The sequence below is a fragment of the Symphalangus syndactylus genome, chromosome 9, assembly GCF_028878055.3.
Source record: "Symphalangus syndactylus isolate Jambi chromosome 9, NHGRI_mSymSyn1-v2.1_pri, whole genome shotgun sequence".
In the NCBI taxonomy this organism is placed as follows: Eukaryota; Metazoa; Chordata; class Mammalia; order Primates; family Hylobatidae; genus Symphalangus; species Symphalangus syndactylus.
In genome coordinates, this window is record NC_072431.2 from 56084789 (window position 1) to 56107210 (window position 22422).

A 22422-nucleotide genomic window follows, 5' to 3' on the forward strand; every position below is an offset into this window, starting at 1 on the left:
ACACAACACAGAACACTTACATGTTTTGGAGTGTTCATGTGATAGCATGTAATTGGCGAGAGGTGGTGTGTAGGTTAAACACTGCAGTGCTGCATTGGCAAAACAGGTATTGCCCAAATTCTGGAGCCCAGCTCCAACTCTATGAGTTTGTTGCCACTTAAGACAAATCTTCTCAGATGGGAAAAGAACTTTCTGTGGAGGAGCGATGCCATCACCTAGGGCTAGAAAAATAAACAAGAAAGAGTCAGAAACCAAGCTTTGCATACTGAAGCTAAATAAATAGTAACACCTGGTCAAACCTCAATCGTTTCAAGATCCGAAATCTCATGACCAGCCTACCTGAAATACAGGGGGAAGAGGGACATTTAAAAGACAGAAACCAGAACATGAGAAATTTTCAATGATCTGGTTTCTCCAATAAATGAACTATAAGGACAGAAAGGGGAGAGGGTTACAGATTAAAAGAAACTTGACAGAAATATCTACCAACTGCAAAGTGTAGACTTCATTTGGATGCTGCTCTGAACAACTGCTTAAAAATATATATATATATAGGCCGGGCGCGGTGGCTCACACTTGTAATCCCAGCACTTTGGGAGGCCGAGGCGGGCGGACCACGAGGTCAGGAGATCGAGACCACGGTGAAACCCCGTCTCTACTAAAAATACAAAAAATTAGCCGGGCGTGGTGGCGGGCGCCTGTAGTCCCAGCTACTCGGAGAGGCTGAGGCAGGAGAATGGCATGAACCCGGGAGGCAGAGCTTGCAGTGAGCCGAGACTGCGCCACTGCACTCCATCCTGGGCGACAGAGCGAGACTCCATCTCAAAAAAAAAAAAAAAATAAATAAATATATATAGGGCCGGGCACAGTGGCTCACACCTGTAATCCCAGCACTTTGGGAGGCCGAGGCGGGCGGATTATGAGGTCAGGAGATCGAGCCATCCTGGCTAACACGGTGAAACTCTGTCCCTACTAAAAATACAAAAAATTAGCCGGGCGTGGTGGCGGGCACCTGTAGTCATAGCTACTAGGGAGGCTAAGGCAGGAGAATGGCGTGAACCCGGGAGGCGGAGCTTGCAGTGAGCTGTGACAGCGCCACTGCACTCTAGCCTGGGCGACAGAGCGAGACTCCGTCTCAAAAAAAAAAAATACATCTATATATATACATATGTACACATATATATATACACACACACACACGTATTTTATGCATATGTATTTTATATATATAAAACAACAACCAGAGAAATATGAACACTGAAGGGCTTTTTCATATAAATACATTTTTTATTTTTAGAAAAAACTCTTTAGATGTATACACTAAAATACAAGTGAAAGATGAAGTACTGGATTTGAAATAATGTCGTGGGGAGGTAAGTAAGTGCTGGTATCACTGGCCATAAGTTGATAAATGTCAAAGTTGGTTGATGGCTACAAAAGAGTTCATTATAATTACTCTTTTATATCCACTTTGAACATTTAAAAAATAAATAACACAATAGAAAAAATGAGATAAATCTGATTCCTTGTAACATCTGCCATGGATGCTAATTCAGTACCACCATCACTGTCATCCTTATCATCTCATGTAGGGAGCCCTTACTAGGCCAAATGGTTGCAATGCTAATGGTTGGTACTGATGTCATTCCCGTTTTACCACTAAGAAAGCAGGTTTTGAACTCAGATTATAAGGCACCACTGTACACATCTGTGAGTAGACTACCTGTGACCTAAAAATTTTGAAGATTATCAACAGATTACTAATAACTAAGTATGATAATGGAACTCAAGCTGAAGCTCAAGAAACAACTTATTTAGGAAAGCTGAAAATGATCAATGGCAAGACTAATTTTTCAAAGGCTTTGGCAGTCCCCCAGTGCTCTAACAGAAGGCTGAGATTGGGCCGGGCACAGTGGCTCACGCCTGTAATCCCAGCACTTTGGGAGGCCAAGGCAGGAGGATCACGAGGTCAGGAGATTGAGATCATTCAGGCTAACACAGTGAAACCCTGTCTCTACTAAAAATACAAAAAATTAGCCAGGCATGGTGGCGGGCGCCTGTAGTCCCAGCTACTCAGGAGGTTGAGGCAGGAAAATGGCGTGAACCCGGGAGGCAGAGCTTGCAGTGAGTCAAGATTGTGCCACTGCACTCCAGCCTGGGCGAGCGAGCGAGACTCCACCTCAAAAAAAAAAAAAAAAAAAAGGAACTAATAATATTCTAGTAACTAAAAACAATCTATCCTGTTGTCAGTCAATCACGAACAAGTAACAGGAAAACAAAGCCTATCAAGTAATGCAACTCTGCTGGCCACTCAGGTGGCCTCATGGCTTGCAAAATAAGCCCCTCTCTGAAACCACCACGCCCCAGCAGCATTTATACAGGAGTTTCTGGTAGTAATTCTCTCTTTTGAAAAACAGTACCTTGATCCTTTTGTGGTGATGGTTTTGATTTATCAGGTACAGATGAACTCGAATAAACTACAGCACCAGGTACTGGTCCTAAAGAAAGTGTGTGATTTGACACATCATTCAATGAAGACACAGCACCCCAGCTGGCAGAACCTGCATCCATGTCTCCAGGTGAGACTGCCTCAGAGCTGCCAGGCTGATTCTGATAGGCTGATGGGTCTGAAGATTCAGAAGCTTTGTCAACTATGGTCATTGTTCAACTCTGCAAAAGATGAAAAGTATATATTTGTTTCATCAGGTGAGAAAAGCAATCTCCTTACCCCACCATTAGATCTTGGAAAATCATTCCAGCCATTTTAAAGTTATTTTCAAACACATCACCCAAATATAAAAACAATAGTACTTTCTAACATTTTTGTAATAATCTCCTTGGGACATTTAGCAACATGATAATCTGAATGTCAACAATCTTTATTTTAAAATCTTCAGTGAAGTATTTGATTAAAAGAACTTCTCATTTCATTTCATGCCCCCTAAAAGTCTGGCATTTCAGTTTATAATTGGGCATTTCAATTTTCAATTCTGTTTATTTACTAAGTACCTATCTTTTCCTTCTCTACTGCTTAAAACCAGAAAAATTATACACAGTAATACATTTGACTAAATCTCCAATTTGAGTATAATTCCTCAGAGAAAAGCATCAACTACACAGAGAAAATCTAGACTTAATTTTGTGCTAAAAGTGCAAATGGCACCAAGTGAAATACATTACAGTTTTGAAAATTATAATTATAGAGATCTCACCTTTAAAACCATTTTTCTGAAGAGGCTCATTTATATGGAATGTATGACTTTTTAAATAAAACCCGTAAGCCATTACTGACATCAAACTCGAACACAAATATCTGTTACGAAAGGACTTGATTATAATTTTCTCTCTGAGTCCTATTTTAAAATATTAGGGCTACCACTAATTGAGCATTTTCTATGTATTGGGCATTGCATCAACTGCTGGACATACATTAACTTAATTTTCATAAGGAACCTATGAGAGCTCAGACAGAATCCCCAGGGCCTATAAAATGAAGCAACCAGCCAGCAAATGGGACTGAGAGCCAGGTCCAGCGTTCCCAGCCAGGCTTCCTTCTGGTTATGCCACCTTGTCAACAGAATGCTTTTAGGGATATTTCTGAAATTGCCCAACAGTGGCCACATCTAGACATGCCACTCCTGTGTAGAAAACCTTTCAGGAGGCCGGGCGCGGTGGCTCATGCCTATAATTCCAGCACCTTGGGAGGCCAACGTGGGCAGATCGCTTGAGGTCAGCAGTTTGAGACCAGCCTGGCCAACATGGTGAAACCTTGTCTCTATGAAAAACAAAAATTAGCCAGGCATGGTGGTGCACACCTGAAATCCCAGCATTTTGGGAGGCCGAGCCAGGTGAATCACCTGAGGTCAGGTGTTTGAGACCAGTCTGGCCAACATGGTGAAACCTCATCTCTACTAAAAATACAAAAATTAGCCGGGCGTGGTGGCACGTGCCTGTAATCTCAACTACTCGGGAGGCTGAGTCAGGAAAATCGCTTGAACCTGGGAGACAGAAGTTGCAGTGAGCCAAGAACGTGCCACTGACATCCAGCCTTGGTGACAGAGCAAGAATAAGTCTCAAAAAAAAAAAAAAAAAAAAAGGCCGGGCGGGGCGCAGTGGCTCACACCCCTGTAATTCCAGATTCCAGCACTTTGGGAGGCCAAGGTGGGTGGATCACTTGAGTCCAGGAGTTCCAGACCAGCCTGGCCAACATGGGGAAACCCCATCTCTACTAAAAATACAAAACTTAACCAGGCATGGTGGCGCACGCCTGTATTCCCAGCTACCTGGGAGGCTGAGGCAGGGAAAATTGCTTGAACCTGGGAGGCAGAGATTGCAGTGAGCCAAGATCACGCCACTGCACTCCAGACTGAGTGACAGAGCGAGACTCTGCCTCAAAAAAAGAAAGAAAAGGAAAGGAAGAAAGAACACCTTTCAGGAGGGGCCCAACTGCCCATAGCACAACATCTTAATGCCTGGACTTGGCATTGTCTGACCTAATAACCTCTCCAAACGCCCTCTCTGTCATGTTCCCACCATGCTGAAGTCTTTTTTTTTTTTTTTGTCCCTGCTCTCTCTGGGCTCTGCGCATGCTGTTCTTCTCTCCGACTCTTTTCCATCCTTCCACCTCCAGCCAGTTCACACTTCCACTTCTCAGTTTAGAATTTACTTCCTCTGGGACACTTTCCTTGACATCACCATTCCCCCCAAGACTGGGTTAGAAACCCCTCCTCAAGGCCCCCACAGCACCCTGTGCTGATTTCTATGGTAGCGTGCTGGCATCCACTCCACAGCTGTTTTACTTGCTGTTCTCTACCATGTTCTTATTCACATCCTCCGACCTGGTGTAGAGAAAGCTTTCCATACATGTGGAGAACAACTTAATGAACAAAGTCTGGAAACAGAAAACAACTTGCGTTTGCTTTTAGCACCAGCTTGTGCTGAATGATTAACATACAGTATATCATTTGATCCTTAAGAAACTCTGGAGTAGAAATGGCCTTTAAAATTTGTTTTTAAAAATATTGAGGCTGGGCGCAGTGGCTCACGCCTGTAATCCCAGCACTTTGGGAGGCTGAGGCAGGTGAATCACGAGGTCAGGAGATTGAGACCATCCTGACCAACATGGTGAAACCCTGTCTCTACTAAAAATACAAAAATTAGCTGGGCATGGTGGTGCGTGTCTGTAATCCCAGCTACTCGGGAGGCTGAGGCAGGAGAATCGCTTGAACCCGGGAGGCGGAGGTTGCAGTGAGCTGAGATCACGCCACTGCACTCCAGCCTGGCGACAGAGCGAGACTCTGTCTTTAAAAGAAAAGGATACTGTAAAAGTACAAAAAAGTACTACCCATGCTATGAAGTAGGGATAATAAAATACCCATGTACTTTCCAAACTGGCTGCTCACAATAACTTTCTGGGGTTTTTCTTTTTTGTAGAGACAGGGCCTCATTATGTTGCCCAGGCTGGTCTTGAACTCCTGGCCTCAAACGATCCTCCTGCCTCTGCCTCCCAAAATGCTGGAATTACAGGCATGAGCCACAGAGCCTGGCCAAATTTGTTTTTTAAAAGCATCAGTTTTGTTGTTTGTAATCTTTTTGTTGGTTTGTTTTGTTATGTTTTGAGGCAAAGTCTAGCTCTGTCACCCAGGCTGGAATGCAGTGGCGCCATCACGGCTCACTGCAACCTTCTCTGCCTCCCAGCTTCAAGCGATTCTCCTGCCTCAGCCTCCCGAGTAGCTGGGACTACGGGTGCGTGCCACCACACACGGCTAATTTTTGTATTTTTAGTGGAGCCAGGTTTCACCATGTTGGCCAGGCTGGTGTAATTTTTAACTAGGGGAAGATTATCACCCAAAAAAATGCAATCTTAAAGTTTCTGAACTCAAGTAGAAATATAAAAGATGGTTGTCAATTTCAATGAACTAAGAAAAAAACTGAATTGAAATTTTAAATCAATCAAAGGTAGCTGACCCTCAATCAGGAAGAAAGCTTGAGCCTTATCCTCCAAACAGAGTTTACATTTTTCCTCATCTAATACTTAAAAGAAATTATGAAATAGTGTGGGGACAGAAGAAAAAAATGCAGGAAGAAAAGAAACAAGAGGCCGGGCGTGGGTGCTCACACCTGTAATCCCAGCACTTTGGGAGGCTGAGGCGGGCAGATCACCTGAAGTTGGGAGTTCAAGACCAGCCTGACCAACATGGAGAAACCCTGTCTCTACTAAAAATACAAAATTAGCCAGGTGTGGTCGCGCATGCCTGTAATCTCAGCTACTCAGGGGGCTGAGGCAGGAGAATCGCTTGAACCCAGGAGGCAGAGGTTGCGGTGAGCCGAGATCGCGCCATTGCCCTCCATCCTGGGCAACAAGAGTGAAACTCCATCTCAAAAAAAAAGAAAAGAAAGAAAAGGAAGAAGAAAGCCCAAATAGAGTTATAAGAAATATAAGAAAAGGTTAATCCAGCCTTATTTACAGTGACACTAAACAGCAGCAAAAACCTTAATTTTCAGGGGATTAACATACCTTCAGAACAATCACTAACAATGACCAAATAAAACCATTTTACTTGCTCTAATTACCTTTTAGAAGGGACAAAAGCCTCTTAAGTGAAAAAAAATTTAAGGAAAGCACAATTCAAGTCATCATTAACCATACAGCATTGTAATTGTGGAAAAACCAACCAAAACTATCCATTCGCCTTCATTTGTATATTCAGCCAATGAAGTCTTGACCTAAAACCATCAGGCATCAAACTAAACTCCATCTGCTACACACATAACCTTTCTTGAAGCTAAACAATGTTATGCAGGACTTAAGATTCATATGCTTGAATGTTCCTCACTTTCAGTAAAGCTTCTAAATATTACTGTTACAAATATCAGGACTTTTAAGCAACAGCTTCTGATGATATACAAAAGTTACAAGAGCATTAAAAACAACAACCACCACCTACAGGTGGTGCATGGTGGCCCAAGCCTGTAATCCCAACACTTTGGGAGGCCAAGGCAGGAGGATGGCTTGAGCCCAGGAGTTGCAGACCAGCCTGGGCAACAGTGAGACCCTGTCTCTTTAAGAAAAAAAAAAAAAAAAATTAGCTGGGTGTGGTGGCATGTGCCTGTAGTCCTACCTACTTAGGAGGCTGAGGTGGGAGGACTGCTGGAGCTCAGGAGATTGAGGCTACAGTGAGCTACAATTGCGCCACTGCACTCCAGCCTAGGCAGCAGAGGGAGATCTTGTCTCAAAAAAACAACATGAACATGAATAGAGGTTGGATCTGTGTGGAGGAATGAGACTTCACAAGTGTTTCCTTTGCTTTAAATACTAGTCTTTTACTCAAAGCCTTAAAATTCTCAGTCTCTTATATGGTATGTCTCCCTTGTTATCAAATGCTAGAATGCATTATTCTTTTCTCATTTGGAGAGTTTCACTATTTAGACACTGGGGCACTCTACATACATTGAGGTAATAATATCAACACGTTTAAAGAGAAACTGTTACACTCTGCTTCTTCGTAAACAATGTAATCCACGTTCTTGTAACATTTCCGTTACAAGAGAAAACACACACGCTTTAAAAAGACAAAACCTTAGTCTTAATTATACTTAAGTAAACCAAACGACTGGCCTTAAACTTTATAAACCAAATACTTACTGTAGACTTAATTCAAACATACAGAAAAGAAAGTGAAACTGACCCTAATTTAAAACAAATAAGTGAAACTAATCATTCATATCCCCTAGGCAATTTGAATGAGTGACATAGTAAAAAGAATTAGGTTTAAAATGTACCACTCTTTGAAACGTTTTGAGAGGCCACCAAAATGAGAACCTAGGATTCTGTGGTTACCTTGAAAAGGAGGCGTTAACTAGTTTCTCCAACCGTTTTGCTGTCAGGGTATTGACTTTACATAACCAACATGTTTTCCCATAAACAAGTGACCCCACGGCCTCCTAAGAGTCGTTAACAAAAGTCATCTCCACTGCATGCATGTTAGAGGGGTTAAAGTCCTAGATGGGAAAACTTGTCCCGTCCAATTTTCATTTCCAACATCTGCAACGGATCCCCCGTTCCAGGTAAGCTGGCTCTTCCTGCCCCGAAGATTAAAAAACGCTAGGGAGGCACACATGCTTTTGGGGACGCGCCGCCCGGCTTCTCCTCTCCCTTCGGGGTGGCCGCTCCGCCAGGCGTGGGCACCTCGGACTCTCCGCGGAGCAGCCAGGTGGCCAGGCCTGGGGAGGGGGCGCCCAAGGTGGGAAAAGTTTGTCTCTGTTAGGGATGCAGTGGGGGCGGGGAGGCCGGCCCGGGGCTCTGAGGTGACTCCGGGGCGGGAGGTGGCAGCCACGCGGGGGGCGGCGGGCGGGCCGGGGACGCCGGGCTCAGCGGTCAGCGGCCAGCACACGCCCACCCCGGCCGCCCCGAGCCTCCCGCCTGCCTGCCCGGCCCCCGGGCCGAGGGGGCGGGCTGGGGCCGGGTGGGGGTGGGAGCGCAATGTCCATGGCAACCAGGGGGGCCCGGCCTCCCCGCGCAGCCCGGCTACTCCGGCGCCCGCCCGCTGCGGCCGCCGCCCCCTCCCCAGCGGCCTGGCCGGGGCGGGCGGTGGCGCCGCAGCCCCCAGCGCGGCGGGGTCCCGGGCGGCCCGCGGCTGTGTAGGGGGAGGCGGGCAAGGGGCCGCGCCAGCCCCCGGCGGGCCGCGCCGGCTGAGGGGTGGCCGGGCCAGCGGCTGCCCAGGCGAGCGGGCCGCTGCGCGGGGCCCATGCCGGCCTGCGGCGGGCGGGAAGGAGGCGGGAGCTTACCTGACCCGGCTCGGCGCTCGCTCCATCCCCCTCGGCCGCCGCCGCCGCCGCCGCCGCACAGAGCCCAGCCGCCCGGCGGGGGACAATGACGTGCCTCCATCCGGGCACCGCCGCCGCCGCCTCCGGGTCAACGCCGCGCCCGCCGCGCCCCTCCGGACCGCCAGGGGGCGCGCCAGGGCCGCGCCCGAACGCGCCACCGCCCAGGGGCCGTCGCACAACAAGCGCGGCGCGCAGCTAACAAGCGCGGCGAGTGTGGGAGGGCCCGTCGCCCGAGAGCTGTGGGCGAAGGCCGGCGTCGCGCGTCACCAGAGCGCCGGTCAGGTCGGCAGAGGGAGCGCGCTGATTGGCTGGGCTGGCCGCGCGTCTGCGCGCCGGGAAAAGGGCTCCTTCCGCCCTGTGCTCCCCTGGGCAGAGCCAGACGTCGCGCGGTGGGCGGAGGACTTTGGGCCTTTGCCTGGTACTGCGCTTGACCCCAGACGCGTTTCCAGAAGCGGGGCACCTGGGGACGCAGGAGTCTGGGATCCCCGTACCCCGAAAACGGACTCGGCTCCGAGAAATCCTCCGCTTTGTGGGCTTCGCCCTCTGCAACTACCTTGCGCCTCCCTTGGCCTAGCGGACGCAGCCTTTATTTTTTGTTTCTTAGAAACAAGGTCTGGGCCGGGCGCGGCGGCTCACGCCGTAATCCCAGCATTCTGGGAGGCCTAGGCGGGCGGATCATGAGATCAGGAGTTGGAGACCAGCCTGGCCAGCATGGTGAAACCCTGTCTCTACTAAAAATACAAAAAATTAGCCGGGCGTAGTGGTGCGTGCCTGTAGTCCCAGCTACTCGGGAAGCTGAGGCAGGAGAATTGCTTGAACCCGGGATGCGGAGGTTTCAGTGAGCCGAGATCGCGCCTCTGCACTCCAGCCCTCCAGCTTGGGCGACAAAGCGAGACTCTGTCTCAAAAAAAAAAAAAAAGAAAAGAAAAGAAAAGAAACAGGGTCTGTAGCCCAGGCTGGGGTGCAATTTCAGGACCTAGCTCACTGCAGCTGCGACCTCCGGGCTCAAGCGATGCCCCTGTCTTAGCCTCCCTAGCAGCTGGGGCTACAGTCGCGCGTCACCACGCACACTTAATTTTAGGGTTTTTGTTTGTTTGTTTTTGGTTTGGAGTTTTGTTTTGTAGGTTGTAGGCCCGGGCAGGTCTAAGATTCCTGGGCTCAAGCAGCCCCCCCTCCGTGGCCTCCCAAAGTGTTGGGATTACAGGCGTGAGCCGCTGCATCCGACTAATTTTTTGAGTTTTTTTTTTTTTTTTTGTAGAGACGGGGGTCTCTCTATGTTGCCCAAGCTGGTTTCCAACTTCTGAGATCAAGCGATTCTCCCACCTCAGCCTCCCAAAGCTCTGGGATTACACTCCAGAGCCACCGCCCAAGACCTGATGCAGCCTTCAAGTACGCCTGATCCCACCGGTGCGCCACTGTCCATCAGACTCACACACTGAGTTACAGAAAGGGATTTTCTTTTTCTTTTTTCTTTTTTTTTTTTTTTGAGACGGAGTTTGCTCTTGTGGCCCAGGCTGGAGTGCAATGGCGTGATCTTGGCTCACTGCAACCTCTGCCTCCCAGTTTCAAGCGTGCCTCCTGCCTCAGCCTCCCAAGTACCTGGGATTACAGATGCCTGCCACCATGCCCGGCTAATTTTTTGTATTTAGTAGAGACAGAGTCCAAAGAGACCTCTGGCCATTTTGTTTGTTTGTTTTTTAGTTGGGGTCTTGCACTGTTGCCCAGGCTGGAGTACAGTAGTGCAATCTCGGCTCGTTGCAACCTCTGCCTCCCAGGTTCAAGTGATTCTCCTGCCTCAGCTTCCCAAGTAGCTGGGATCAGGTGCCCGCCACCACGCCCAGCTAATTTTTTGTATTTTTAGTAGACACAGGGTTTCACTATGTTGGCCAGGCTGGTCTCAAACTCCTGACTTTGTGATCTGGCTGCCTCGACCTCCCAGAGTGCTGGGATTACAGGCATGAGCCACCACACCCGGCCCCTCTGGCCATTTAATTTACTCAGTAATTATATGCTGGGGAATAGGGGCCTGCTCGGATATTTCCAGGCTTTTGCTTACAGAGTCCAAGTTAATGCAGATCTAAAGCACCCTCAGGGTTCCCTTATTGCTAAGGGATCAAGTTAATACCTTTGGTCCTGACCCACATCCCTCACTGGGTTCACTGAGCCCACAGTGGTCATTTCCCTGGTTCCCAAATGTGATACTCAAATAGTCATACTTAGCAATTGGTTCCTTGACTTGTAGCGTAAGAGCTATTGTAGTAGAGAAAGCCAAGTGGGGCTGGGCGCGGTGGCTCACACCTAGAATGCCAGCATTTTGGGAGGCCCAGACAGGCAGATCCCTTGAGGTCAGGAGTTCAAGACCAGCCTGGCCAACATGGTGAAGCCCCATCTCTACTAAAAATAGAAAAATTAGCCAGGTGTGGTGGCAAGTGCCTGTAATCCCAGCTACTCGGGAGGCTGAGGCAGGAGAATCGCTTGAACCTGGGAGGCGGAGGTTGCAATGAGCCGAGATTGCGCCACTATACTCCAGCCTGGGCGACAAAAAAAAAAAAAAAAAAGCCAAGTGGAACAAGTGGAAGCCCTGAAACTGCCCTCTCTGGCCAAAAGAGTAAGTTGGTGGGGCTGAGGGTGGGGGTTGATGGGAGAAAATGGCAGAGAATAGTGCCATGCTCAGAGGGTTAAAGGATGCAAGGCTGGTGTCTCCATCTGCTCATTTAATTTACCAGTCTGACCCCTGCAAAAACTGGATGAACCATCATAGATGACAATGAAATACTGCAAACATAATCCTCAAGGACTCATCTAGCACCAGCTTAATTCCACCGCTACCCACTCCATCCTTTGGAGTTCTTCTACATCCACAACAGAATGGAGTTGTGTTTAGAATCTCCCTCAGATTGGGCTTAGTGGCTCATGCCTGTAATCCCAGCATTTTAGGAGGCCGAGGAAGGAGGATCGCTTGAGGCTAAGAGTTCAAGACCAACCTGGGCAATATAGGGAGACCCTGACTCTACAAAAAATAAAAAATTAGCCAGGTGTGCTGGTGCGTGCCTGTAGTCCCAGCTACTCAGGAGGCTGAGGTGGGAGGATCGCTTGAGCCCAGGAGGTCAAGGCTGCAGTGAGCTGTGATGGCACCTTGGCACTCCAGCCTGGGTGACAAAGCAAGACCCTGTCTTAAAAACAACAGGCTAGGCGCGGTGGCTCACGGCTGTAATCCCAGAACTTCGGGAGGCCGAGGCGGGTGGATCACGAGGTCAGGAGTTCAAGACCAGCCTGACCAACGTGGCGAAACCCCGTCTCTCCTAAAAATACAAAAAAAATTGGCCAGGTGTAGTGGCGCGCACCAGCTACTCAGGAGGCTGAGGCAGGAGAATCATTTGAACCCGGGAGGCGGAGGCTGCAGTGAGCCAACATCACGCCATGCACTCCAGCCTGGGTGACAGAGTGAGACTCCATCTCAAAAAAACAAACAAAATAACCTTGTAGTTGATCCTCCTTTCTCTGAAACTCTCAGAGCAAACATGAACAAGGCCTTTTAACTCTTACAGATTTTACAACCACAATGAAAAAAAGAAGAAAATACTATAAACAGTGAAAAATAGATTGGTCACAAAATACATTCAAAAGAAGTACCTACCATATTTTACCACAAAAAAGTAAAGGAGGGAGAGAGAAAGAGGGAGAGGAAGAGTAAAAGAGAGAGAAAAGAAGAAAAAGGTAAGGAAAGAAGACGGGAGGGGTGGGGGAAGGAGGGAAGGAAGGAGAAAGAAAGAAAAAAGAAAGAAAAGACTGGCCAGGCATGGTGGCTCACGCTTGTAATCCCAGCACTTTGGGAGGCCAAGGTGGGTGGATCACAAGGTCAGGAGATGGAGACCACGGTGAAACCCCGTCTCTACTAAAAAAATACAAAAAATTAGCCAGGCTTGGTGGCGGGCACCTGTTGTCCCAGCTACTCGGAGAGGCTGAGGCAGGAGAATGGTGTGAACCCGGGAGGCGGAGCTTGCAGTGAGCCGAGATCGCACCACTGCACTCCAGCCTGGGTGACAGAGCGGACTCCATTTCAATAAAAAAAAAGAAAAGAAAGAGAGAGGCACATGCCTGTAATCCCAGCACTTTGAGAGGCTGAGGTGGAAGAATCACTTGAGATCAGGAGTTCAAGACCAGCCTGGCCAACATGGTGAAACCCCGTTTCTACCAAAAAATACAAAAGTTACCTGAGCATGGTGGTGCATGCCTGTAGTCCCAGCTACTCAGGAGTCTGAGGCATGAATCGCTTGAACTCAGGAGGTGGAGGTTGCAGTGAGCTGAGATCGCACCACTGCACTCTTGCCTGGGCAACAGAGTGAGACTTGGTCCCAAGGCAAAAAAAAACAGAAGAAAAGAAGGAAAGAGGGAAGAAAGGAAGGAAGGGAGGGAGGGATGGAGGGAAAGGAAAGGAAGGAAAAAAGAGTACCTTCCGTTCACTCAGAGTGCTCAGATGACACCAATCAATAAACTTGTCCCAGCAGCCCACACGGAGACTCAGTCACAGAGAGCACTGTTTGGAAACAGATACACTGGGTGTAAATTCCAGCTCCAGCTTATATTTATTTGTTAAGTTCTGTGAGCCTTGCTTCAGACTCTCGTGAAATGAAAGGCTGTTTTAATTTATCTTAAGCCAAGTTTATCCTAATGGATGATTAACACCACTTCCCTGCACACCAACATAAGACATTAAAGCGTGAAAGTGTTCAAAGAGGGATATATTTAATCTTCTGAGGACCAGTGTCTCCGAGGAAGGAAATCTGAGACTGTGGCTGGCCAGGTCTTAGACCCAGCTTGTTTTTAGGAGACAGATCCTAAATCTCTCCTTTATGGATTGACAAAATATTAATTTAGAATTAAGAGGGGGTCCCTCTGCCCGGCCGCCCCGTCCGGGAAGAAATGAGGAGCGCCTCTGCCCGGGCGCCCCATCCGGGAAGAAGTGAGGAGCGCCTCTGCCCGGCCACCCATCATCTGGGAGGTGAGGAGCGCCTCTGCCCGGCCACCCATCGTCTGGGAAGTGAGGAGCGCCTCTGCCCGGCCACCCATCATCTGGGAGGTGAGGAGCGCCTCTGCCCGGCCACCCATCGTCTGGGAAGTGAGGAGCGCCTCTGCCCGGCCACCCACCGTCTGGGAAGTGAGGAGCGCCTCTGCCCGGCCGCCCCGTCTGGGAAGTGAGGAGCTCCTCTGCCCGGCCACCCACCGTCTGGGAAGTGAGGAGCGCCTCTGCCCGGCCACCCACCGTCTGGGAAGTGAGGAGCGCCTCTGCCCGGCCACCCACCGTCTGGGAAGTGAGGAGCGCCTCTGCCCGGCCACCCACCGTCTGGGAAGTGAGGAGCGCCTCTGCCCGGCCACCCACCGTCTGGGAAGTGAGGAGCGCCTCTGCCCGGCCGCCCCGTATGGGAAGTGCGGAGCGCCTCTGCCCGGCCACCCATCGTCTGGGAAGTGAGGAGCGCCTCTGCCCGGCCACCCATCCTCTGGGAAGTGAGGAGCGCCTCTGCCCGGCCACCCATCGTCTGGGAAGTGAGGAGCGCCTCTGCCCGGCCACCCCGTCTGGGAAGTGAGGAGCGCCTCTGCCCGGCCACCCATCGTCTGGGAAGTGAGGAGCGCCTCTGCCCGGCCTCCCATCGTCTGGGAGGTGAGGAGCGCCTCTGCCCGGCCGCCCCGTCCGGGAGGAAGTGAGGAGCGCCTCTGCCCGGCCGCCCCGTCCGGGAAGAAGTGAGGAGCGCCTCTGCCCGGCTGCCCCGTCCGGGAAGAAGTGAGGAGCGCCTCTGCCCGGCCGCCCCGTCCGGGAAGAAGTGAGGAGCGCCTCTGCCCGGCCGCCCCGTCTGGGAAGTGAGGAGCGCCTCTGCCCGGCCGCCCCGTCCGGGAAGAAATGAGGAGCGCCTCTGCCCAGGCGCCCCATCCGGGAAGAAGTGAGAAGCGCCTCTGCACAGCCACCCACCGTCTGGGAAGTGAGGAGCGCCTCTGCCCGGCCGCCCCGTCCAGGAAGAAGTGAGGAGCGCCTCTGCCCAGCCGCCCCGTCCGGGAAGAAGTGAGGAGCGCCTCTGCCCGGCCGCCCCGTCCGGGAAGAAGTGAGGAGCGCCTCTGCCCGGCCGCCCCGTCCGGGAAGAAGTGAGGAGCGCCTCTGCCCGGCCGCCCCGTCCGGGAAGAAGTGAGGAGCGCCTCTGCCCGGCCGCCCCATCTGGGAAGTGAGGAGCGCCTCTGCCCGGCCGCCCCGTCCGGGAAGAAATGAGGAGCGCCTCTGCCCGGGCGCCCCATCCGGGAAGAAGTGAGAAGCGCCTCTGCACAGCCACCCACCGTCTGGGAAGTGAGGAGCGCCTCTGCCCGGCCACCCACCGTCTGGGAAGTGAGGAGCGCCTCTGCCCGGCCGCCCCGTCCAGGAAGAAGTGAGGAGCGCCTCTGCCCAGCCGCCCCGTCCGGGAAGAAGTGAGGAGCGCCTCTGCCCGGCCGCCCCGTCCGGGAAGAAGTGAGGAGCGCCTCTGCCCGGCCGCCCCGTCTGGGAGGTGAGGAGCGCCTCTGCCCGGCCACCCATCGTCTGGGAGGTGAGGAGCGCCTCTGCCCGGCCACCCATCGTCTGGGAGGTGAGGAGCGCCTCTGCCCGGCCACCCATCGTCTGGAAAGTGAGGAGCGCCTCTGCCCGGCTGCCCCATCTGGGAAGTGAGGAGTGCCTCTGCCCGGACACCCATCGTCTGGGAGGTGAGGAGTGCCTCTGCCCGGCCGCCCACCGTCTGGGAAGTGAGGAGCGCCTCTGCCCGGCCACCCACCGTCTGGGAAGTGAGGAGCGCCTCTGCCCGGCCACCCACCGTCTGGGAAGTGAGGAGCGCCTCTGCCCGGCCACCCACCGTCTGGGAAGTGAGGAGCGCCTCTGCCCGGCCACCCACCGTCTGGAAAGTGAGGAGCGCCTCTGCCCGGCCGCCCCGTCTGGGAAGTGAGGAGCGCCTCTGCCCGGCCACCCATCGTCTGGGAAGTGAGGAGCGCCTCTGCCTGGCCACCCATCGTCTGGGAAGTGAGGAGCGCCTCTGCCCGGCCGCCCCGTCTGGGAAGTGAGGAGCGCCTCTGCCCGGCCACCCATCGTCTGGGAAGTGAGCAGCGCCTCTGCCCGGCCGCCCCGTCCGGGAAGAAGTGAGGAGCGCCTCTGCCCGGCCGCCCCGTCCGGGAAGAAGTGAGGAGCGCCTCTGCCCGGCCGCCCCGTCCGGGAAGAAGTGAGGAGCGCCTCTGCCCGGCCGCCCCGTCTGGGAAGTGAGGAGCGCCTCTGCCCGGCCGCCCCGTCCGGGAAGAAATGAGGAGCGCCTCTGCCCGGGCGCCCCGTCCGGGAAGAAGTGAGGAGCGCCTCTGCCCGGCCACCCATCGTCTGGGAAGTGAGGAGCGCCTCTGCCCGGCCACCCACCGTCTGGGAAGTGAGGAGCACCTCTGCCCGGCCGCCCCGTCCGGGAAGAAGTGAGGAGCGCCTCTGCCCGGCCGCCCCGTCCGGGAAGAAGTGAGGAGCGCCTCTGCCCGGCCGCCCCGTCCGGGAAGAAGTGAGGAGCGCCTCTGCCCGGCCGCCCCGTCCGGGAAGAAGTGAGGAGCGCCTCTTCCCGGCCGCCCCGTCGGGAAGAAGTGAGGAGCGCCTCTGCCCGGCCGCCCCGTCCGGGAAGAAGTGAGGAGCGCCTCTGCCCGGCCGCCCCGTCTGGGAGGTGACGAGCGCCTCTGCCCGGCCACCCATCGTCTGGGAGGTGAGGAGCGCCTCTGCCCGGCCGCCCCGTCCGGGAAGAAGTGAGGAGCGCCTCTGCCCAGCCGCCCCGTCTGGGAGGTGACGAGCGCCTCTGCCCGGCCACCCGTCGTCTGGGAGGTGAGGAGCGCCTCTGCCCGGCCACCCGTCGTCTGGAAAGTGAGGAGCGCCTCTGCCCGGCCACCCACCGTCTGGGAAGTGAGGAGCGCCTCTGCCCGGCCACCCACCGTCTGGGAAGTGAGGAGCGCCTCTGCCCGGCCACCCACCGTCTGGAAAGTGAGGAGCGCCTCTGCCCGGCCGCCCCGTCTGGGAAGTGAGGAGCGCCTCTGCCCGGCCACCCATCGTCTGGGAAGTGAGGAGCGCCTCTGCCTGGCCACCCATCGTCTGGGAAGTGAGGAGCGCCTCTGCCCGGCCGCCCCGTCTGGGAAGTGAGGAGCGCCTCTGCCCGGCCACCCATCGTCTGGGAAGTGAGCAGCGCCTCTGCCCGGCCGCCCCGTCCGGGAAGAAGTGAGGAGCGCCTCTGCCCGGCCGCCCCGTCCGGGAAGAAGTGAGGAGCGCCTCTGCCCGGCCGCCCCGTCCGGGAAGAAGTGAGGAGCGCCTCTGCCCGGCCGCCCCGTCTGGGAAGTGAGGAGCGCCTCTGCCCGGCCGCCCCGTCCGGGAAGAAATGAGGAGCGCCTCTGCCCGGGCGCCCCGTCCGGGAAGAAGTGAGGAGCGCCTCTGCCCGGCCACCCATCGTCTGGGAAGTGAGGAGCGCCTCTGCCCGGCCACCCACCGTCTGGGAAGTGAGGAGCACCTCTGCCCGGCCGCCCCGTCCGGGAAGAAGTGAGGAGCGCCTCTGCCCGGCCGCCCCGTCCGGGAAGAAGTGAGGAGCGCCTCTGCCCGGCCGCCCCGTCCGGGAAGAAGTGAGGAGCGCCTCTGCCCGGCCGCCCCGTCCGGGAAGAAGTGAGGAGCGCCTCTTCCCGGCCGCCCCGTCGGGAAGAAGTGAGGAGCGCCTCTGCCCGGCCGCCCCGTCCGGGAAGAAGTGAGGAGCGCCTCTGCCCGGCCGCCCCGTCTGGGAGGTGACGAGCGCCTCTGCCCGGCCACCCATCGTCTGGGAGGTGAGGAGCGCCTCTGCCCGGCCGCCCCGTCCGGGAAGAAGTGAGGAGCGCCTCTGCCCAGCCGCCCCGTCTGGGAGGTGACGAGCGCCTCTGCCCGGCCACCCGTCGTCTGGGAGGTGAGGAGCGCCTCTGCCCGGCCACCCGTCGTCTGGAAAGTGAGGAGCGCCTCTGCCCGGCTGCCCCATCTGGGAAGTGAGGAGTGCCTCTGCCCGGCCACCCATCATCTGGGAGGTGAGGAGCGCCTCTGCCCGGCCGCCCATCGTCTGGGAAGTGAGGAGCGCCTCTGCCCGGCCACCCATCGTCTGGGAAGTGGGGAGCGCCTCTGCCCGACCACCCATCGTCTGGGAAGTGAGGAGCGCCTCTGCCCGGCCATCTATCGTCTGGGAAGAAGTGACGAGCGTCTCTGCCTGGCCGCCCCGTCTGGGAAGTGAGGAGCCCCTCTGCCCGGCCGCCCCGTGTCTGGGTAGAAGTGAGGAGCTCCTCTGCCTGGCCGCTCCGTCTGGGAGGTCTACCACGGAGGCCAGAAGCAATGTGGGGGCTGGACGTGGTGGCTCACGCCTGTGGTCCCGGCACTCTGGGGGGCGAGGCGGGTTGATCACTTCGGGCTAGGAGTTCGAGACCAGTCTGGCCAACTTGGCGAAACATGAAGAATACAACAGACAAACCAACCAACCAACTCAATGACAACAAAACAGGTCTACCCTGGAGTCATACTCTAATTTTTTCTATTTTCCTCCCTTTCTGATCCTTTATCCCACTTTCTTTTTCTTCCTCTTCCTTCTCCCTCTTCTTTGTCAAATAGAGGATTGAGTTATTATCACTGATCCATATAAAGTCCCTCTCTCATTTATTTTAACTCCCACCCCCATTTCTATTCCCCGACTTCCCATGTGCAACCTTCCTAATATGTTTGATACGCATCTTTTTGTTTGTATGTATTTTTAGAAAATGTTTCTTGTTTTTGTATGCAAAAAAAATTAATAAAAAAAAAAAGAAAAGAAAAAAAAGAAAATGTTTATTGTTTTTGTATGCAAAAAAAATTAATAAAAAAAAAAAAGAATTAAGAGGGGGTCATTGGAGATGCTGTGCCTACTTTCCAGAGACTATTTTGTTTGGAACCCAGAGCTGTGGGTGTTAATTAGTTACTACACAGTGTCATGATGCCTCAAATGAGGAAGGTAATACTTAGTGGGTGGGTTTACCCCCGAAGTGGATGCTGTTTAGGAAAAGTTTTGCAACAGAAATCGCACTTGAAATAGGTCCTTGAGGCCGGGCGTGGTGGCACATGCCTGTAATCCCAGAACTTTGGGAGCCCAAGGCAGGCAGATCCCCTGAGGTCAGGAGTTCAAGACGAACCTGGCCAACATGGTGAAACCCCGTCTCTACTAAAAATACAAAAATTAGCTGGGTGTGGTGGGAGGTGCCTGTAATCCCAGCTACTCAGGAGGCTGAGGCAGGTGAATCACTTGAACCTAGGAGGCAGAGGTTGCAGTGAGCTGAGATCACACCACTGCACTCCAGCCTGGGCGACAAAGCGAGAATCTGTCTCAAAAAAAAAAAAAAAAAAAAGAAGAAATAGGTCCTTGAGGACTAAGTAGGATTTTTTCCAGGCAGATATCAAATAGAAAAAGGATGCCAGCCAGCATTTCAGGAACAAATGCCGATTGAGGGTGCTGTGGTGCACCCCTGTAGTCCCAGATATTTGGGAGGCTGCGATGGGAGGGATTAGGCCCAGTCTAGGCAAAATAGCTAGACACCACCCCACTTTGAACCCCCATCCCCCACTGTCTCCGAAAAAATTTTTTTACCAGACTATTAAATCAGCAACATACATATATATATTTTGAGACAGGGCCTCACTCTGTTACCAGACTGAAGTGCAGTGGTGTGATCACAGCTTACTGCAATCTCTGCTGCCCAGGCTCAAGCCATCCTCCCACCTCAGCCTCCCAAGTAGCTGGGACTAAAGACGCATGCCAGTAAGCCTGGCTAATATTGTTTTGTATTTTTTTGTAGAGACAGAGTCTCACTATGTTGCCCAGGCTGGTCTCAAGTGATTCACCCACCTTAAACTTCCAAAGTGCTGGGATTACAGGCATGAGCTACTGTGAATACATATTTATTGAACCTTAAGAAGCAATGATTTAGCTGGCTGGCAAACATACAAAGAAAGATACATCTTAAGTATAATTTCTGTCCATTCAGGAACAAAACCAGAAGACATATTACTAACATAATGATTAAATATGGTTCCTGTTTTTTGGGCTAACGTAAAAAAAAAGAATAAAATTAATATGGGAGTGAGAATGAGAATCAGTATAATCAATAGAAACCCAATTATAGTACAATATGGTAGCTGACTAGAGGCTATGTATGGCACTGGGCACGGCGGCTCAAGCCTGTTATCCGAGCATTTTGGGAGGCCAAAGTAGAAGAATCACCTGAGTCCAGGAGTTTGAGACCAGCCTGGGCAACATAGGCAGACCCTGTCTCTAAAAAACTTTTAAAAATTAGCTGGGCATGATGATGCACGCCTGTAGTCTCAGCTACTCGGGAGGCTGAGGTGGGAGGATTGCTTGAGACCAGGAGTTTGAGGCTGCAGTGAGCTCTGATCTTGCCATTTCACTCCAGCCTGGGCAACAGAGCAAGACCCTGCCTCAAAAAAGAAAAGAAGAAAAGTATGTAAAGTTAGTTAATCTCTATGTACTAACAATATTAACTAAATATAAACAGTGACTCTTACCACAGAAGCTGAAACAAAATAGCAAATCATATGCAATAAACCGAAGTAAGTTGGAGGCCTTAATGAAGAACACAATCAAAGGAGGCCAAGGGAGGCTTGCTGAAAGGGAGTTTATAACTCACCACTGAATAGGCGTCATATGTCTTCAAATTAGATTGTAACTGTGATGAAATTGATCCCTAACAAATTCTTCCTGGAACATAAATTGCTGACAGGATAAATACATAATACTTTTTAATTAAGTTATAAGTGTAAGGTCCTCTCGAGGATTACTAATAGAAATTAGTTACATATATTATAGTTTTATATATAGTATATAATATATATATAGTTAGTTTTGTTTTTTTGTTTGAGACAGAGTCTTGCTTTGTCACCCAGGCTAGAGTGCAGTGGCACAATCCCAGCTCACTGCAACCTCCACCTCCTAGGTTCAAGCGATTCTCCTGCCTCAGTCTCCTGAGTAGCTGGGATTACAGGCACGCGGGACCGTGCCCAACTAATTTTTGTATTTGTAGTAGAGATGGGGTTTCACCATGTTAGTCAGCTTGGTCTCAAACTCCTGGCCTCAGGTGATCCACCTGCCTCGGCCTCCCAAAGTGCTGGGATTAGAGGTGTGAGCCACTGTGCCAGGCATATACATATATATATATTATATATATTTCTTTTTTGTGTGTGTGACGGAGTTTCAATCTTGTTGCCCAGGCTGGTGTGCAATGGCGTGATCTCGGTTCACTGCAACCTCAGCCTCCTGGGTTCAAGCAATTCTCCTGCTTCAGCCTCCTGAGTAGCATGCGCCACCATGCCTAATTTTGTATTTTTAGTAGAGACGGGGGTTTCTCCATGTTGGTCAGACTGGTCTCGAACTCCCGATCTCAGATGATCTGCCCACCTTGACCTCCCAAAGTGCTGGGATTACACGCGTGAGCCACTGCGCCCGGCCCTATATATATATATATATATATATATATATTTTTTTTTTTTTCTTTTTTTTTTTTTTTTTTGAGACGGAGTCTCGCTCTTTCACCCAGGCTGGAGTGCAGTGGCGCGATCTCGGCTCACTGCGGGCTCCGCCCCCCGGGGTTCACGCCATTTTCCTGCCTCAGCCTCCCGCGTAGCTGGGACTACAGGCGCCTGCCACCTCGCCCGGCTAATTTTTTGTATTTTTAGTAGAGACGGGGTTTCACCGTGTTAGCCAGGATGGTCTCGATCTCCTGACCTCGTGATCCGCCCGCCTCGGCCTCCCAAAGTGCTGGGATTACAGGCGTGAGCCACCGCGCCCAGCCTATATATATATTTTTTGAGACAGAGTCTTGCTCTGTCACCCAGGCTGGAGTGCAGTGACACGATCTCGGCTCGCTGCAACCTCCACCTCCCGGGTTCAAGCCACATTGGCGCCTCCCGCACCCAGCCACAGCAAGCCATATTTCATCAGACACTTGAGGGATGAGTATCAGAAAGTCAGGTGAAGAGGCCGGGCGTGGTGGCTCATACCTGTAATCCAGCACTTTGGGAGGCCGAGGTGGGCAGATCACGAGGTCAGGAGTTCGAGACCACCCTGACCAACATGGTGAAACCCCATCTCTACTAAATACAAAAAAATTAGCCGGGCGTGGTGGTGCATGCCTGTAATCCCAGCTACTCAGGAGGCTGAGGAAGGAGAATCATTTGAACCCGGGAGGCGAAGGTTGCAGTGAGCTGAGATCTCACCCTTGCACTCCAGCCTGGGAGACAGGGTGAGACTCCATCTCAAAAAAAAAAAAAAAAAAAAAAGTCAGGTGAAGCAGGGACAGGGTCCAGGGTCAGAAGAGTGTTCTGGGTGGAAGGAACAGAAGCTGTATGTATTATGTTTTTAAAATTTTCTGTACTTATGACGCTTTGACATCTTACAAAGCTTGCTGGCCTGAAAGAAACTCCCCCTCCCAGGGGTAGCCAATCCTCAGGACACCAAAGAGCTCAACCAGGAGGATGTCTTTAGTCCCAGCACTTTGGGAGGCTAAGGTGGGTGTATCACCTAAGGTCAGGAG

General features: G+C 52.4%; 1 protein-coding gene across 9 annotated transcripts in view; it reads right to left on the reverse strand.

Annotated features, from left to right (window-relative positions):
* The window catches only part of USP42 (ubiquitin specific peptidase 42), a 75107-nt gene that overhangs the window by 47272 nt on the left and 5413 nt on the right, over positions 1–22422 (reverse strand). For 2 of the 9 annotated variants that reach the window (XM_063646117.1, XM_055292292.2), the window contains exons 1-3: positions 8788–8928; positions 2421–2670; positions 21–221 (exon numbers count right to left, since the gene is read on the reverse strand). In XM_063646117.1, the coding sequence (XP_063502187.1) occupies positions 21–221; positions 2421–2661 (442 nt within the window). In that variant the 5' untranslated portion in view covers positions 2662–2670; positions 8788–8928. Of the gene's footprint in view, positions 1–20; positions 222–2420; positions 2671–7840; positions 8242–8787; positions 8929–13279; positions 13364–22422 lie in introns of those variants that run through there. The other 7 variants (XM_063646118.1, XM_055292296.2, XM_055292293.2 and 4 more) reach the window with 6 other exon arrangements.